The sequence below is a fragment of the Lampris incognitus genome, chromosome 9 (genome assembly GCF_029633865.1).
Source record: "Lampris incognitus isolate fLamInc1 chromosome 9, fLamInc1.hap2, whole genome shotgun sequence".
Taxonomy (NCBI): domain Eukaryota; kingdom Metazoa; phylum Chordata; class Actinopteri; order Lampriformes; family Lampridae; genus Lampris; species Lampris incognitus.
In genome coordinates, this window is record NC_079219.1 from 58266947 (window position 1) to 58286712 (window position 19766).

A 19766-nucleotide genomic window follows, 5' to 3' on the forward strand; every position below is an offset into this window, starting at 1 on the left:
TGGTTGTGCCTGATGCCAGTTCTAGTGAGCATCGAGTATGTCGAGCAACAGTAAATCAAAACACCAGCGTGGCTTGTTGTAGTTTTGTTTTTCCAAAGATGCACCCCGAGAGCATTATCGGATCAGTACCAGATACCATGTAGTGAGAAAATGGATGGGAGTAGTAGTTCTCTATACACTATATTAACAAGAACCCATTGAAGGCCTGGCCCGTGTTGTCTTGTCTAAATCAGCGACATGGGTTTTGAAGGAAAAGACTTGCTGGTCTGCAATAGTTTATGAGCAAATTAAGGTCTCGATGTAACACAAAATGCAAACGGATTCATAGTTTATGGCTGATAAGTTATTTGTCATACCGAGATCATCAGCATGGGAGTGGAAGAGTTTCCAACCAGCGAGGAAAAAATAAACATAGTGCCACAATTTTAATTTCTCAGATGACACTGGTTTTTATTTCTGGTTTGGGTCTTTATCCTGAAAATATCTGCTCCAAAACTTCTGGTGCGGTTCCAGGTAACGCTGTTCTCTGGGTAAATCAGACAACAGATGTTGCTGCCCTAGTAGAAACCATGTCCCTGTACAATGTACTGGATGAGTCTTTCAAAAAGATACAGTAGTACCATGTCTGCCTGTATGCAGCCCTGAATAAATCTGGATCATTTGCTTGCTGTACTTGTTTAGGGTAAGACCATCTCTGGACTTTCTGGGCCAACACCAAAACATTCTCGTGTTTATGTGTGAACAAACCGGCGACCTCATATCCTGCATCTGCACACGCTGGCTCTGCATCATGAACGTCCCGTTTCTGGCCACTGAACAACGTAAAAAACAAAAACAAGAACAAGTTCCCGCTGTCATTACAGAATAGAAGAATCTTGATAAATCTCAACTAGTATAATTGCCAAGCTGCTTTGAGAAGAGTAGCCGTGATATTCGAGAGCCATCTTAACATTTTGTTGTCTTGCAACCACAGTTTTTGGGTCACAATGTTTTAGACCAATTTGATATGACAATGTTGGGGGGGGGGGGGATAAGCCTTCGACTGATGATGCCAGTAAGATGTCTTGTTTAAAGCTGACTGCCTGTAATGAAATTGTAATTAACTAAAATGACAGAATATATAATATACATATATACATATATAATGTACAGTTCATATAGTTATATATGGTTTTGAATAAATTTAACTGGAAAAGTTGGTCTCAAGGAAATTGTTTTCACCTTTGACTTTTTTTCAACACGCTAATCTGAACACACTTCTGTGAACGACATGACTCACAACTGAGGGAAATGTGCTTATCGAGTTCCATGATACACAACATTGTTTTGCTCTTACCTCACATACGTAGACTATCACATCGCTTTCCTGTTTGAGTCAAATCTGCAACAACAAGAGTCGCAGCATCCTGACCACACGGCATTTTAGCTTTTCTCTGCCCGGTACACTTTAAAAAAAAACTCCTCTAAAACCGGAGACATGAAGATACACCTTTAACAGTTAATAATCTTGATCTAGTCTCTGCCCATTGACATCGGATCAATTACATCACCACTCGAGATGGGGCTGGCAGCGTGCAGGGGGGGGGGTCAACCGAGAGAAGGTGACACGGCTCGGAGTTTTGGGCTCTACCTCCGCTCACAAACAACTACCTGTACATCAGTCAGCTGCCATATTCATAATGGGAAGAGTCCCAATAATGATCAATCAATTGCATTTTATATAGCGCTTGTCTAGCTGCAACAGCCACTCAAAGCGCTTCCTAACTCAGAGTAGTCCAACTCATGCCCACAAAGTCTGCCCGAAACCTGGCTGTCAAGACGGACGACCAACTAACCTTTATGGTTCACGTGGCCTCGATTGCTCGGTCGTGCCGATTTGCCCCGTACACCACCAGGGAAACTAGACCCCACCTATCTGAGCATGCAGCACAACTCCTGGTACAGGCTCTTGCTATAGCTGATCTTGGTCTCGGGAGGCCCGTGTCCCAGCTTGTAAAAATGGTCCCGAACGGTGCAAGAGAAGGGTTAACTGGTACCGTGTAGTGTAGGGATGGGGGAAGTAGTGTTATCAAAGGAAATGTCATTTTTTGGGGCGATAACATAGAAGAAGAAAACTAAAGCATGGAGATCATCACCAGTAACGAGTAAAGAGAGACTTATTTGCTCTCCCAGTGACTACACCTTTGTGAAGCCAAAGGGAGGTGCCAAGACTGTCAAAATATCCCCAAAAAAATGACAGCTGCCTACACCAAACCTGTTAATCTGTGCATGGAGAACGATAGGCCCAGAGACAAATTCACTTGAGGATGCTTGCAGGTTCATAACGAGCTGTCTCCTCTCTGGAGCATGTGTGCATCGGTCAGCTGTGTCATCCATGATGCAAACTGTGTAACGGACTCACACTCATGTAAACTGAGGAGTCAATGAACAGGGACACACACTGCCCTCCCAGATAGCACCCGGATGTGGGCCACTTCAGGCAATGCTGCGGCACTTACGGCCTTCTTCTGGCCCAGAGTGTGAGCCTGAACTGGCCCACATGTATAACAGCAAATATGGCCCAAATATGCCAAATCACATGTGGGCCTTTTCTGGCAAAGATGCGGTGCTCTGGGCAACATGTGACCTGGATGTGACCCTGAAGTGGCCCGTGTGGTAAATGGTGAATATGGCCCAAATATCACAAAACTAATATGGGCCACCTTCGGCAAATATGTGGCACATGCGGCATTGCTATGGCTTGGTTCTGGCCAACAGGAGTGGACCGCCCAAGGGCCATCATTCCACACGGTATGTGGACCGGATGAAAGAAAGGTGAAAGTCAGGTGTGGGACGGGTCCGGGCCACAGCAATTTTGCTAACTGGGCTGCTTTCTTCCTGAAAAGTGGGCCTAATATATTCTAGATGTATTCCCAAGGCTTTTTCCAAATTGCCCCTAAAAAGAACATCGTGTTCAACAGGGTGAATTGACGAATCTTTGATGGCATTTACGGGTAACACGTTAGTATGGGGAACATAAAAAAACTTAATTACTAGTGAATTAGTAATGATCAAGATGTCACCTTAGTATGGGGAACATATTCTAAGTAACAAAAACTTAATTACTAGTGAATTAGTAATGATCAAGATGCCACTTTAGTATGGGGAACATATTCTAAGTAACAAAAACTTAATGTAGAGTAATTTAACACTATGAACACTTGTAGTTTTGTGTGTTGTTATGTAAGAACAGCCCATATTCATTAAGTGTTAGTAAGGGAGAATAACTCTTCTTGTGGTACTACCACCTTATAAAGGCCATACTAAGCAAAGCATATTGAGATGGTACTACTAATAAGCAATACTTCTGAGGTTATAGAGGGAAAACTCATAGTTAATGGCTTACTGGTTGTATAATAAGGCCATGCAGAATAAGGCATTAATGAGTACGTAATAATGACCAATTAAGAGCCAATATGTTGCTAATTAGTAGGGGTGGAAAAACCCGGTCCAGAAAGTAAAAACCCTAACCATGTCTTTACTCCATCCATGTATTAAACCAGCTAATTTGGGAAACTAGTCAGTGCAATCTGATGGTTTAGTACATGGGTGGAGTAAAGACACGGTTAGGGTTTTTACTTTCTGGACCGGGTTTTTCCACCTCTGCTAATTTGCATGCTAATAAGCACCTAATTAATGGTGACTACGTTCCCCATACTAAAGTGTTACCCAATCCACTTGTCCGAATTCGGGTGGCGGGGATGCTGGAGCCTATCCCAGCAGTCATTGGGCGGCAGGCGGGGGAGACACCCTGGACAGGTCGCCAGGCCATCACAGGGCCCACACCCCCCCCCTAGGGACAACGTGGTCCGGCCGATTCCCCTGACCTCCATGTGTCTGGACTGCGGGAGGAAACCGGAAATGGTCTTGAATTAAGAAACGTCATAAGGTAAAGTTGCCTCCAAGTTTGGAGACCGCCTTTGACACATTCCGGGTTTTTGATGCACCCCCCCACCCCCCGCTGCCAACACTTACAAAACAGTTTTCGAACTTTTTCCCTCAAAATACATCAACGCCAATTTCGTCCTTCCAACGTTATTCCGGAATACCGTCGTGGCTCCACCGCCCCCTCGACACGGCGACAGCTGTTGAGGACAGACGCGCTTTTCTCTCGCTGACGCGTCGGGTGGCTACCACGTGACTTGGCGTCGCGCGCGGCTGCCGGAAGTGCTCGCGGCAGACCCGGAGCCGGACATCACTTCCTGCGCCGCCGCCCTCTTTGTCTGGCCCAGCCGTTTCGCTACGCGGGGGGGTGTCGCCCGTTTGGTTTTCCCCGTAACTTTTTGGAGGATATATTCACATATATATCCCTATTTTTCTGCTATTGGATGACCGTCGACTCTGAAATATTTATGCCTAAAAGCAAAGCGCCAAAAATGGATGACTTGGACTACAGTAAGTAGTGCTAACGGGCTAACTGGGTTTTCTGAGGTGGTCGCTAGCTACCGTCGGGCTAACGCTAGCCGCGTAGCCGCTATATCCCCCACGCTAACAGACGCGGGTTTATGAAAAGCGTTGTGTTTTCTGACTTAAAACGGTCGTGTTCAAGCTTGTTCTCCCGTTCACCGTCGACTCCTTGTTTGTGGCTAGCTAACGAAGAGCTAACGCCGCTTAGCTAAACAGCGATTGTTTCCAGGGAAGCGCCGAGCCAACGGCTAGCACCGCGAGACGCCGTTTTCTCGCTGCCTGGCCAGCAACGTGGGATCTCCATTTCTGAAACTGGTTAATTACATGTGCGCCGTCTGTTAAGAGGGTGCCTGCCTCGTACGTCGAGGGGAAAGGCTGGAGTTGAGTCGTTCACTATCGGGCGCAGGGCTGAAGGTGTTCATTCATCAGCCTGTGGGCGTGGTTGATGTTGTCGGTGCAGCTGTTATTTTGCATACTGAACACTGGTCTGCTGCACTGCTTATGCAGCCAAGTCAGTTTCATTAGTACAGCCCAGTGAGTGCTGGCAGGTCATACTGCTTGGCATAAAGGAGTAAAGTTCTACTCTGTTATTCTATTCTATTCAAAACTATATTGCAGACTCGGGGTCCACAACAGACAAAGGCAACAATACACAGAGTAAACACAATACAATAACATAAATGGAACAAATCAGCGTCTTGTAAGAAGGCAGCTGTACCAGTGGTCCCACTGCCGGGACTGAATCTTATATTAGTTAAACTCACGGTGATTACATTATCAGAGTCATTGAGCCGGCAAATAAGTGTATACATGGCATTTCTTAGAAGAGCCTGAAAGGTGTTGACTCCTGCAGCCACAAACATTTCACTTGCACTACACCCTCTAGGTGTGTAATATAATATAGCTTATAATAGCTTGTGTTATATTTTTTGCTGACTCCTTGTAGATTTGCGACTCAAACGCAAGTCTGTTTGCTGAAGATGTAGAGCATCTTATCAGGTTGTAGTCGAATATATAAAAATTTGTAAAACTTTGTGTAGTTTAACACCATTTATTTAAGATGTTGCCACGTTTCTGTGCTTGGCAGGTCTTAAAGTTTGTCCAGTCAATTGTTAGTCATTTTCAATGTGTTCCTCAGAGGCTGTTTTCTTTATTCCTTTGTTGACCACGAATAGCTGATATTCTGAAAAAGTAGGGCTGGCAAAATTGTCAGTTACTAGCCCTTAGATTTCCAACTCGGAGTGGGATGCCTGACCTATAAACCAGAAGGCCAGTCGGATAATGTGTGTGATTACATTCAGACAAAGCACATTGTGAGTGTTAATGAACTCACCCAGACACCTCAACATTGTCTTTTATAAGGCAATCACCGAATTCAATAAACGTGGACTATTTTTTTAGTTACTATTCCACAGCTTTGCAAAAATCAACTTTGCACCCACCTTCATCCACCACTCCTTTGTTTTGGGATTTTAGAAGGTGAGTGATTAAAGTAATATTTCATCGTAAAACGGTAGAAGTCAGAGGTTTGAATAGCATGTTTTCTGTGAACAATCAAGCCACAGTTTTTTGCTGATTGGCTCTAGTTCGTTTCTCTTCAGCTGTACCGTGTCTTGGTGTTGCCTTAATTGCATTCCTCCCTGTGGTTGGTCTCTGTTCTGCTCTGTTTAAATCAAGTGTTTGACCCCTTTATGTATGGTTTGTATCACAACTCAGTCAATAGGCAGGGTGAAGACTCCAGCACATCAGTGATGCAGTATGACACACATCATCATTCTGTTTCACCATGTTTCCATGTGACTACACAGTAACTGGTGCATCACAGACTGGATATGGAGTATTGGAATAAGCACCAGGAAGAGAGATATATGCAGAATCAAAAATATTGCACCACTTTTATTTTTATTAGTGTCATTGTTGTTGAAGGAAAAAAAAATTTCCAGTATAAAATAAAGCACAGATCTTCAACCGCACCTCTTTATACTGCTTTTTTTGTTGTTGTATTCATTCTTGTTCCTTTGAATACCATTCCCCTTGTCGTCCTCACCATCATTGAATATTGGTTAAATGGCTGTCGTAACTATTTCTAACAACAATACAGTTCTCAGAATAACCACATTTAATGTATTTTCCCTAGAGATCTTAATAGAAATAACTTGTCCCTTAATTCTTTTGGGTGATGTCACACAAAACCTTTTGCTTTTGTCTGAATAGCAGCAGTAATGGTGTTATTCTTCTACACTTCCTGTGCAGTCCCAGTAGACCTGAGCCCAGAGGAGCGCTCTGAGCTGGAGGACATCCGTAGGAGGAAAGGCGCCCTACTGCAGGAGATCCAGAGGCTTAGAGAGGAATTACGAGAAGCCATTTTAGAGGTGGAAGGTCTGGAGACCAGCACAGAGGGCAGGTGATTAAAATAAATTCTCATTTAAATTGAGCCCACTTTTTTTAAATTAATTAAACAGCTGTTTGTACTATCATCATTTGTCTGCATTTATAAATAAAGCATTGTAAATTACAGTGTTGTCATGCTTTGCCCCTATAAAATTGAATCAATCTATTTAATTTCAAGGCTTTTTATTGATTTGATTTTAGATTGATAGTCTATCAAATTATGTCCTTGATAATGGCAAAATGGTCATTGACAGATTTCTTGAGATTTTATCCAGTAGTTGATTCATGAGTTATCTTATAAGCACAGTTAATTTTTGCAGTTGATTTAAACTGAAGTTACGAAAATTTAATTTCATGAGTTTGTAATTGCAGCATATAGTAGTCACGTATTGTTGGATCTGAACATCGGCACATCAGCATTCTCATAGCTTACATACAATACATAAACATTCTGTGAAAAAATCTGGTCACTAAAATTTCTACATCACTCCCCTCCAGCCCTCCAACATGGTTGGCATTATTAATAGAAAGTTGATCTTTGCTTTTCTGCTTCCCACAGTAAAACACTCCAGAAAAGCAGGCATGTGGCAATGGGAAGGAAGAAATTCAACATGGACCCCAAAAAGGTAACAACTTTTTGACAGGTGTGTAAATGTGTATTACTATTTTCAATTGTGAGGTGACTGACTCCTTTTCTTTTCTTTTCTTTTGCTTTTTTTTGTAGGGCATAGTGTTTCTAGTTGAGAATGAGTTGCTCAGACACACCCCAGAGGATATTGCTCAGTTCCTTTACAAAGGCGAGGGCCTCAACAAGACGGCTATAGGGGATTACCTTGGAGAAAGGTGCAATGTGTTTCACCCTCTCCCTCCCCCTTCTTAGAGTCTGAGGCCCTTCCACAGTCATTACTCACTACTCAGTACATTACTCACTACTCATCAAGTTACTCACTATGCGCTGCTCTGTGGCTTTACAGGGACGACTTCAACATCAAAGTCCTGCAGGCCTTCGTTGACCTCCATGAGTTCACTGACCTCAACCTAGTCCAGGCCCTCAGGTATACTGTGTCCACTCTGTTGCATCCTTCTGCCCTGTTCTATGGCACCCTGTTCCCCTTTTAAGCAGGACTTCAGAGCAGTATAGAAAATGTCAAAATCCAATTTATATCAGGCCCAGGATGATGAAGAGAGGAAGGATAATATACTAGTAAATACCACACCATTGTACTGTTTGCTTTGTATCCCAAATTAATAGTGATATGCGGGTCGACCCACAGCCTGCAGGTGTGGCAGGTTCAGGTAAGCTTACTAGAAAATATCACAGGTTCGGACAGGCGGGCTATGCCCTGCAATCTGTATATTATATTGGGCAAACAGCCCAAAAACGAAATAGTACAACACTGCTGACTTTGTTGTAGCCTAGGCTAAATTTTGAGGTTTGCGCGTTGGGTTTGGGGAGGTTAATTAATGCATATTTTAGTGGGTTGGGCGGGTAGGATTGGCTCTCATAACAGATTGGGTGGGTGCGGGTATTAGAAAACCCTTGCCAGCGCATCACTACAAGGTACCATCAGTTTTAGAACTTGTGCCCTATGGCATAACTAGCACCGCAACTATTGACTATACTGGTGAGCAAGTATTATGCTGAAAACTTTGACGATTTGTTGAGTATTCGGATTGAGATTTGCTTTACTTAAGAACAATATAGTCTAGACTTGTACATTATTTATTGAACTGGGTAAATGGAACTGGAATTTGCTCCAGTCCAAATTAGAATATTTCATCTTCCTAACACTACTCTTAACCGTTCTCTAAAGCGGTGGACCTGGAGAATGACTGTGTGTGAGCAAGATAGGACAGGTCCAGATTGGAGGATGGTAGCTTTTACGAAATGAAGTTACATTATTTATTTCATTAGGACATTACCTTTCACATTTGTAATCCTTGGTGAACTTAATTAATCATATTTTTATTTGATACAAGATGCAGACATTGTTTTCTGCTAAATCTCTTTTTGTTCTACTAATCGCACTCATGCATAAAACTTACCTAGCTGTTATGTCTCCTGATAGAAACGAAACAGACAGCGTGTCGTCGATCAGGCTGGGTAGATGAGCCTTAAACAACACTGCAAACACACTTAAAGCCACAAACCGGCAGATGGTCTCTTAAGAAGCCTGCTAGTTGAGACTGAGGTCTCGCTAATAAGCAACTTAAAGCATGTCAATACTTGATAGTGACTAATGCCGGGATCAAGCTACGCGATATTTTTGTCTTTTGACGATGGTCACTATGTCAGATTAGGCAATCGTAGTGCCATAAATTCTTGTCTTGGCCGGGAGACTGGCAACAGTGCGAGTATGAACTCGACCAATCATCATATGCTGCCTTCTGCAGTCTTGTGTGAGTTCATAGGTTGTCGGGGAGGAGGGTCAAGAAATTGTCAGTCATGGCTACAGAAACGCTGTGTGTGATGCTGGCGGTCTTGTGTTCTGAAAAGAAAAGCGGAAAAAAGGATTGTGGATGCTGTTGCGGCAAGTACTACAGGGGAATGATAACCTAGCATGGCTTAACCAGCTTCTCACCGGGTTGCTGAAGTGCCGCCGCTATTTCTCGCCAACATTTAGACAATTTTTTTTGACTCTGTCATGGTCCTCCCTCGAGGAAGCGTCAAAAAGGCAGGGGTATTGTTGTCACTGCTCAACAAACATTTCCTCGATTTCATTGTTCCACCTGACAGCAGCAACAGCAGCATGGCTTTCTCTTCGCCATGTTTACATATGTGCACCAGAGAGCACTCTGTCATCCTATTGGTCCACGTCAAGGAAGTTGTCGTAGGAGATGTCAGACTAGGCAGTAAAATACAGAAGATTCTGACATGATAGACTTTTCGTCAGGGTGCCGTGGGGCGTCCCAGACGCCACATCGCTGTTCTTCAATTATGTCACACTACACAGGGTGAAGATGCCCATCTGTTGTTCCCGATTTTCATAATTGGGCCCAACGCTGGAAATTTGTCGGCAACGACAAAATCGGGCTGAAATTGTGTAGTCTGATCCTGGTGTGATACTTGATTTAACTGGAGGTGGAAAATGTGTTGGAATCACTCTGTAGCCTACTTTCAGATTGCCATGTTGCATAAAACATGGCTGGCTAAATTGCATTTAAAGTGGCTATCAGTGATTTTAACTTATACTTTTTATGATATTTGGTCAAACTCTTTCCACCTCCCGACAACTATCAGGTAAGTAGACACGCTGAGAGAAATGTCCAGTCTCGGTGGCCGCCCTAGGTGTTGTAAATGAAGACAACAAAAATTCTGTAGCCGCTTCTTAGGAGAGTTAATTGTAAGCCATCTTGTTCATTGGTCCTTACTTGCGGTCAGTTAGTTTGTGTGCTCAAGTGTCTGTCATGCAGAAGTGAGGGGGCACATTATTTAACAGCATGTTTTCAAAGTATCGCTTGCTCTTGCGAACTTGCAGCCAGGATCTTTTAGTCCTACTTCAAAATATGAAACTCAAGACATTTTCTGACACTTGCTGCTGGACCAACAATCGTTTCCTGCTTGCTCTGCCAAAGTGGAGCACTCAAGGATGAAAATTCATTATTTTTTCTTAAATATTATTTATTTATTTAGTAATGTAACTTGAGGAATCATGGCAGCCCTATAGTGCAACTTCTAACATGTGCTCTACACCTTAATCCCTTCAGACAGTTCCTGTGGAGTTTCCGTCTGCCTGGTGAAGCCCAGAAGATAGACAGGATGATGGAGGCCTTCGCTCAGAGATACTGTCACTGCAACCCCGGGGTCTTCCAGAGCACTGGTAGAGACACACCACACAGAATTTTAATTGTCTCTCTGTGTAAAGACCATAAATCAGTATTGATATATTCTGTTTCTTTTTTTGCCCTCTGTTACCAGACACATGTTACGTGCTGTCCTTTGCCATCATCATGTTGAACACCAGCCTCCACAACCCCAATGTGAGGGACAAGCCTGGGGTGGACCGCTTCATCTCCATGAACAGAGGCATCAACGAGGGAGGGGACCTGCCAGAGGAGCTACTTAGAGTATGTGGACATTTATGTTGTTCTCTTTTGAAAACCTTTTTTACAGCTAGATTGATAGTAATGACAGGGCAGCATAGCAGTTAACGTTTTGACTGTATCCTTTGTGTATTATTAACTGAATTCCTTTCCCTTTCCCACCTTGTATTTCCAGATATGCAGATAATCTAAGACTCTTAGTTACTCTTTTCTGGAGATTCTTGTACATTTAGGCTACGTTCAGACTGCAAGCCTCAGTGCTCAATTCGGATTTATTGCTCAGATCCTTTTTCTTATTTTTTTTTTGGTTGTTTACATTATTTTATAAATGTGGCCAATATCAGATTCCAGTGTGAACTGGTCTCACTCCTGAACTGACCCAAATGTGCAAAAGAACAATAATAGACGTCACACCCAGCACGCTGTCGTACAGAAGTAAAATGGAGGCCACAGAAGTCAGCATTTACAGTTTCATTTATAAGTTGATGTGCAGTGGAAGCCAGCAAATTTGTAGATGATATCGAGGATGAGGAGAAAGACAGCCATAATTATGGCTTTTTGTGGAGCAATGACTGCTACTTCTGTACGGAGGTGTGTGTGGAGGCGGGGGCGGACCCAGGAGTGGGGGGATTGTGACATGAGTGGCTTCACAGAAACATATTTCAGGATGTCAAGGCCCACTTTTAACTACGTCTGTCAGCACCTCTCCACAAGACTCTCACGGCAAGACACTCAGTTGAGGCAACCCATCTCATTGAGAAAGCGCGTAGTAGTTGGGTTGTATTTGCTAGCAATAGGGCTGGGTTACCGCATGTTCCGATATGACTGTTCAGACTGATGTTGCAATGCAAAAATCAGACCTGTGTCAGATTTAGGATTTGAAAAGATCAGATTTATGTGTTCACACACTGCTTAGAAAAAAATCTGATCTGTGTCACATGTAGGCAAAAAAAAAAAAATCAGATTTGGGCTACTTTTGCTTGTAGTCTGAACGTAGCGTAAGTATTTCTAAATTCAACAATTTGTGAAATGCTGTTTTTAGGTGTTCTGTGTGATGAGCGTCACACCAAATCAAGTTCCTTGTATGGACAAACCTATTCGGTCACCAATACAACTTGAATTTAGATGATCTTTAAAGGATCATTCCAGGATCCAGCCCCTCAGTGGGAATGTGAAATTGTTAATTTTCCTCATGCTATTCTGTATTCCAGAATCTCTATGAAAGCATCAAAAATGAGCCCTTCAAGATCCCCGAGGATGATGGCAATGACCTGACACACACCTTTTTCAACCCTGACAGAGAGGGCTGGCTTCTCAAATTGGGTAAGATGACATGGGCATGTCCTTTTGGTTTGAGGAGGGAGGGAGGGTCCTCCTACTCCTCTGAAATTATCACCACTAATGGGTTTAAAAATAATTCTGTATAACCAGTGTATTGCCAACGCATATGTTAGTGTCTGTTGTTTTAGAAGATTTTTGTGTAGAAATAGTGGCCTGTTTAGATATCATACATACATACTGTGCGATACTACTCTGTTCTCTCCTAAGGCTTTGTGCTATGATGTGCTTACCCTCTTGTCTGAGTTTACAATAATGATCATAAGACACTGGCAGTTTCGTACCACTGAGGACATCTTCTGCCACCCTAAGTGCATTTTCAGCATCTCATGGCATTGGAACATGATTATAGCGTTTTGGGGGTTTTTTTTCTGCACAAGAGTTGAAGTCAACAATCACTTCGTTGCATCACGGCAGCCTGAAGAACTGATCATTCTCTCTTGCATGGCGGGGCCTGTAATCTGTTTGTCACTAATATCATCTCCCTCCTTCCTCTCCTCTCCTTCCCTCCCCTTCTCCTTTTTCTCTTTTTCTACCCCTCTGTCACTTTCTTCCTCTATCCATTCTCTCCTCCAAATCCTCTGGTCCCTGTTGTCTCTGCTTCTCCCCTGCGATTTCCACACTCTGCTGCTGCTGTTTGTTTCTCAGGAGGTATGTACTGGCAGAGTTACCGTAGAAAAGAACTTGTAGAAAAGTTAGCTGCATTGAGCCTAATTTGCCTGTAATAAGGCATGTAGAGATTGTAGAGTACCACCCCTTAAACTTGGACATGCTAAGTTCCCTGTTCTCTCTCTCTCTCTCATTGGCATGGCTGTGTTCTTCGGGTTTAGGTGGACGCGTGAAAACCTGGAAACGACGATGGTTCATTCTCACAGACAACTGCCTCTATTACTTTGAATACACTACAGTAAGTCATGTTTTGGGGATATTATATGGGTGCTTTGAGATCCTCCAGATGCATGGATATGATGTTCAAAAAGACTATACATTATCTCCGCATATTTATTGCAATGTTTAGACCTTTATTCCTTAGTATTTATTAAGTTAAAATTTGAAATCACGTTTCTGACCTCATAGTTGAAGTGGCTTATTCTCGTCTATAAAGTATATTGTAGCCTGCTTGCTAGCTAAAATCAGCATCTTGACTTTTCACACATCACTTTACATCAACGTATTGTAGCAGTCCATACAAACTAATTGCCACAAAAAACTCAGACCTGAGTGTCTGATCTGGATCTTACTTACCTCATTGTGACTGTGGGTGTTTTGGCCCAGGTGCTTTAGCAAAAACGCTGAGTTATAGATAATGCTACATGCATGACAGAGTCTTTAACAAGTATAACAGGAAAGTCTCATGGCATGATGTATAATATTTTGTCTTTTTGCGTGTCTCTCCACAGGATAAAGAACCACGAGGTATCATTCCTTTGGAGAACCTCAGTATCCGGGAGGTTGAAGACCCAAGAAAACCGGTAAGTTCACATTCCCTCTTGAGCAAGCATGAGCATTTTACACATTTTGCAGTTCTCTGCAGATGATTATCATTATTATATTATAATCTGTAAGCCCATTGTGTGCAGTGGTTAAAATACCATTATAAGCTTTAAAAGGTGTTAAGAAGAGTTAGACCGAACATTTCAAGTCTTTCTTGTTTTAGAGGTCTCAGGAAGGTTAGGGTCTCTATTGGCTGTTTTTCAAAGTAGAAGTCAAAGACATGCATGATGGCAAGACTGAGGCTGTTTACAAATTGGTCTTCAAATTCATCAAAATAAAACTTGATCGGTGAGCAGCAGTATGGTTTCATGCCACGAAAGAGCACGACAGGTGTGATGTTTGCTTTGAGAATGTTGATGGAGAAGTATAGAGAAGGTCAGAAGTTGCATTGTGTCTTCGTGGATTTAGAGAAAGCATATGACAGGGTTCCAACAGAGGAGGTGTGGTCTTGTATGAGGAAGTCGGGAGTGGCAGAGAAGAGTGGTGCAGGATATACATGAGGGCAGTGAGACTGGTGAGGTGTGCGGTAGGAATAACGGATGGGTTCAGGGTGGAGGTGGGATTACATCAAGGATCGGCTCTGATGAGCCCTTTCTTGTTTGCAGTGGTGATAAGACAGGTTGACTTACGAGATCAGGCAGGAGTTCCCGTGAACTATGATGTTTGCGGATGACCTGTAATGAGAGTAGGGAGCAGGTTGAGGAGAGCCTGAAGAGGTGGAGGTATGCACCGTAGAGAAAAGGAATAAAAGTCAGTAGGAGCAAGAAGGGATACTTAGGCATTAATGAGAGGCAGAACAGCAGAGTGGTGAGGATGTGAGGAGTAGAGGTGGCGAAGGTGGATGAGTTTAAATACTTGAGATCAACTGTTCGAAGTAACGGGGAGTGTGTAAGAGAGATGAAGAAGAGAGTGCAGGCAGGGTGGAGTGGGTGGAGAAGAATGTCAGGAGTGATTTCTGACAGAAGGGTACCAGCAATCATCAAAGGGAAGGTTTACAAGATGGTAGTGAGACCAGCTATGTTGTATGGTTTGGAGATGGTGGCATTGACGAAAAGACTAGGTGGAGCTGGAGGTGGCAGAGTTTTTTGTTGGGAGCGATGAAGAAGGACAGGATTCGGAACGAGTATATTAGAGGGACAGCTCAGGTTGGGCGGTTTGGAGACAAAGCAAGAGAGTCAAGATTGAGATGGTTTGGACATGTGTGGAGGAGAGATGCTGGGTATATTGGGAGAAGGATGCTGAATATGGAGCTGCCAGGGAAGAGGAGGAGAGGAAGGTCAAAGAGGAGGTTTATGAATGTGGTGAAGGAGGACATGCAGGTGGCTGGCATGACAGAGGAAGATGCAGACAGGAAGAGGTGGAAACGGATGATCTGTGGCGACCCCCTAACGGTAGCAGCCAGAAGTAGTAATGGTAGAAAACCTGAACACACCCTGTGTCATGATCCTTCTATGGGGGTTCCTTGCCTTTCTTTCCATAGAACTGCTTTGAGTTGTACATCCCCAATAACCGTGGTCAGCTCATTAAGGCATGCAAGACGGAGGCGGACGGCAGAGTGGTAGAAGGAAACCACATGGTGTACCGTATCTCTGCCCCAACCCCCGAGGAGAAGGATGAGTGGATCCACAGCATTAAGTATGTGGTAGACCGAGGGGGGATGAGGGAGGGTTGTGTAAAGGGGTAGAAGGGGGAGTTAAATGCACATTTTATGTCAGAGGGAAACTTTGTACTTTACTAAATTTCTACTGTCCACTTTTGGTTTGGCTACTGTCTAGCCAGCCTGTATTGTCACCAAAGCAGTGTTTTAATACCGTTATATCATTTAAGTGCCCCTCATGAAGATAGTTTCATCTGATTATGGGTTTTCCTAATTTATCAAGTATTTATGAATTGCCTTTACAAGCAGTATGCACCAGGTATGCATGATGCCTGTTTTGTTTTTGTTGATACATTTGCAAGATGAGTGTCTTTGTGGGCTGTGGGCAGAAAACTCATAATTTTAGGGTAATGCACCATGTTCTTTAATGTCATTTGAACAGATTTTCATTTTTTTTTCGATTGGTTCACTTGAACTTTTCTTCTTTCTTTTTTGCTTCTCTTCTGCCCCTGTTTCTTCCTCTATCCATCCCTCTAGCTCTGCTGTCAGTGTGGATCCTTTCTATGAAATGCTTGCCGCCAGGAAGAAACGTATATCCCTGAAGAAGAAGGAGGAACAACCCTAGAGAATTCTCTCCATTTGTCCTGCCCTTTCCCTTTTTTTCCTTCCCAACTCTCATTCCAACATTGGGCACATGGGTTTTTTTTTATCTCTCTAGTCCTGTCCAGTTATATCTATTCATCAACTGATACCCGACTTTGCCCCATATTCCCAATCCATCCTCTCTCCGATGTGAGGACTCCTTGCTATCCTGTTTATAAGACTTTTGAAAGGCACATTCAGAGTAATGAACTCATGCACTGTGGCTGCCTCTACTTTCTTGGTAGTGCTACTACTGCTAGGATATCAAATTTGACACACTAAAACCAGAGCACACTGTCTTGTCCCTCTACTCACTGCATTCGTCTCTTGTTCGACATCGAAAGGAAATGTGACATTTGTCTTAATTCAGGGTAGCAGGTGGCTTCAGTACTCTGTTAATAATCTTCTGTTGCATTTATAGAAAGCTCAATAGTCTAGAGAGGTCACATTTTCCCTTTGCTGTCTTGAGGGCTTTAGATGCTTCCAAGTTGACAAACTTTTGAGATTGTGTTGTTCGGAAAGACTTACGGAGCTGGCTAAAGTAAGGGACGCAAACCAAGTAGGGACTCACTTTTGACTATTGAGATGTACCCGTTGTTCTCTATTGTACTGTTAATGGCTTAACTACAGCTCAGTATGTCTATACTAGCATGTATAATAGTCACACTTAAATACTATAATTGTTCTGTGAGGAAAATGTCACTGTTCATTCTTGTTTTTGTTACAAACATATTGAATTGCCAAGTTAGGCCTGATTTTTACGTTTTGGCTGATGGCAAGGCAAGTTTTTTTTTCTGCCATTTGAATGTGGTTGACACAAAGACTTGCGACTTTCTTTGGAGCAAGTTGGTTCTGGCTTATTGACATTTTTCTTAACATATAAGGACTATAGTCATCAAGTATCGTAGCATGGTACCAATGTTGATGGCTTGTTTAATGCTTTTCTAACACTGTTAAGCAATGAATTACCCTCATCTCAGCCTAAATAAGATGGCATTAATTACTTCTTGCTCAAGATGAACACTACTCCAGTATGTGAACACTGACATCTTTCTCATCATATTTACAATAACTTCATCTTTTCAGATATGTCACTCTTTATCCCAGGTCTTTACACAATAGTGGATCTAAAAAAAGAAGTTATAATGGCAGCTTGTTATAATTTATACTTTGTTTGTAAATAGGTGTTAGCATATTTGGTTTTCGATACGCATAGAAATTATTTAATTTATTTTCTGTTTTGTTTTTTGCTCAACTTGGGTTTTTGTACAAGCTACTGTGGGACTGCATGTTGGTCAGTTGAGGCATCATTTGTAGGTACCAGAATCGTACTGGTTTTGGGTGATTTGAGAACTGTTAGTGTTCCCTGTTGATGCAATAATATAAGGCGGTCTCCTTAACTCCTCTGAATTTGCGAGCAAAGATTGAAATTACTCTTAACTTTAAATCTTATTCTGCTCAATTTAGTTTTAATCTGGTAAATGAGATATTTTGTCAGCGGTTGAAGCAGATGTCTATTTTTTACCCTGGTGTTTATAGTGGGTCTTGAGTGAATCTAATGCAGGAGAGCACAAGGGGTGATGTGTTCTGCAGTCTGTTAAGGTAGCTAGCATGCGGCGCTCGTTCCCTCGACGGGTGAATTGGCGCCGTGGTGTCAAAACAGTACTACTAAAAGGCCAGACAAATCACTCGGTGATGTAAACTGAAAAAGTGGTAAAACGAGGAACACTAAAAAAAAATGTCACGATGTAATAGGTAAGTTATTCAAATGTAATGAAACAATGTTACAATAGCTATGTGTCTGATGGTACATTTGCCTGACTTAACCCATAGATAGTTAACCGATCATTTGCATTAGTTTGTCACTGAACTGACATTTGTAGATGTAGTTAGGAAAAATGGCAGCGCTAGGATAATTGTCTACTGCACTTTATGAATATTAGCATTTTGGAGGCTTTTCCAATGCTGTTCTTTTGACTGACAATATGAACTCTTAAGCGTCCTCTGTTTGGTGATGTGACGATACTGCACCCGGAAGTGTGCGCTATGAACGCGAGGGAAATGTAGCGCCGCCACCGGGTCACTTCTGGCTGTACCGACAGTGGCGAGATATTTGTCCCAACTTTTTGTATTTGGTTGACGTCATGTTGCATCTCTGAGCCGCATCGTTTTGCATGAGGTGAACGGGGTCTTTCCTCTGATGTGTTTTCAGACTGTAAAGGCAAGCTTCTCTGTCACACAAGTGTGTTTTTACAACGTGGCAAATGGTCGGTCGTCGTGTCAGACGAAGGCTTTGCCAGTTAACTCTTCCACTGGACTAAAAAAAAACTAAAGCGATTAGATCCTTCTGTAACATTTTGCTGTAGTAGCGTGGACTCCATGGGCCTACACCCTCTGGGTATTCTTGAAGTGCGTAGTTGCCAAAACATTTTGGGATGTCAAGTTTTTTTTTGTTTTTGTTTTTCTTCCCATCAGCGAACACTGACCACATAAAATGATCTGACACAAGTCTGGTACTGGCATACGGGGTGCTGGGCCTAAATTTCAGATCCCACGACCCCACCACCGACTCTTCCAAAAAAAATGTTTATTTTGTATTTATTTTTATTTACTGCAAGGTGAAGACGAATAGAACATCTGTTTATGTAGCAAAACAAAAACCACGGCACGCTGGTGCCAATAAACTACTGTGTAATAATAAAGATGGATTGAAATGAACCATCGTTGTGTGTGTGTGTGTGTGTGGCAGTTTTATTTGTCCAACGAATGGGTCGGCTTGTGTATTTATTCACTGGGTAAACTTTTTGTCTACTTTCAGAATGGTGAGAAAAGTGCAGAAATCTCTTGGTTCATATGCTCTTTTTTTAACCCCCCCCCTTCTTCTTTTTTCTCTCCCCGGCCAATCACCCCTCTCTCTTCCGAGCCGCCCTGGCCACTGCTCCACCCCTTCTGCCAATCCGGGGAGGGCTGCAGACTACCGCATGCCTCCTCTGATACATGTGGAGTCGCCAGCCGCTTCTTTTCACTTGACGGTGAGGAGTTTCACCAGGTGGGAAGATCACGCTATACCAAGTCCCCCCCCCCCCCCCCCCGAACAGGCGCCCCAATCAACCGGAGGACGCGCTAGTGTAGTGCAGCGACCGGGGGTCACTGGGGAAACGATTATGGGTAATACTTCCGGTGTTCGGCGGAAGCAGTATCCCAGACCGGCTGAGGAAGCGTTAGCTGTTGCCGTTCGTGTTTGAAAAAGAAGACGATAAGTTTCTAACCTACTGTAAGCGGTTATTTCCTTGCCCGATGCGGGATTCGATACGGGGTGTACTGCACCACAAGGCGACATCGCTAACCGCTCGGCTAAAGGGTCAGACCCGTTAGCCTAGCTAGGGGCTAACGTGTCTTATCAGTAGTTTACACTACATATAAAATGTCACGGAGCTCGAGGACAACACGTGCTGGTCGCGGTCGTACTACGACCAGATGAAACTTAATGAGGGGCTTAAAGGGGCGCGCTTCGACCGTAAGCCTGAAACCAAACCAGGCTGTTCCCGCCAGCGGCCGGTGGTACACTCTCCATAGCCGGAGGTAACACGGGGATTCGAACCGGCGATCCCCGTGTTGATGGGCAGCGGGACTAGACCGCTACGCTACCCTACCCGGACCCCCCTTCAGATGCATTTTTAAGGAGAGATGAAGCCGGTGGAACCAGTTTGTGCTGTCAAAGGTCATTTTAATCATAAGAGCGATGGTGTCGGTCACCTGTGTGTGGAATATTCTGGAAGCCTATTTAAGAGGAACTGCGGTATGGTTTGTAAGT

General features: G+C 43.3%; 1 protein-coding gene across 1 annotated transcript; it reads left to right on the top strand.

The window, feature by feature from the left end:
- The first annotated feature begins 4276 nt into the window (after positions 1 to 4276).
- Positions 4277 to 18333, top strand: cyth2 (cytohesin 2). The gene is made up of 12 exons (XM_056286846.1): positions 4277 to 4434; positions 6700 to 6850; positions 7397 to 7463; positions 7562 to 7680; positions 7812 to 7892; positions 10546 to 10658; positions 10757 to 10905; positions 12093 to 12204; positions 13050 to 13126; positions 13620 to 13691; positions 15194 to 15348; positions 15848 to 18333. The coding sequence occupies exons 1-12, from the start codon at positions 4368 to 4370 to the stop codon at positions 15933 to 15935; spliced, it is 1251 nt and encodes a 416-aa protein (XP_056142821.1). The 5' UTR covers positions 4277 to 4367; the 3' UTR covers positions 15936 to 18333.
- Positions 18334 to 19766: the final 1433 nt, after the last annotated feature.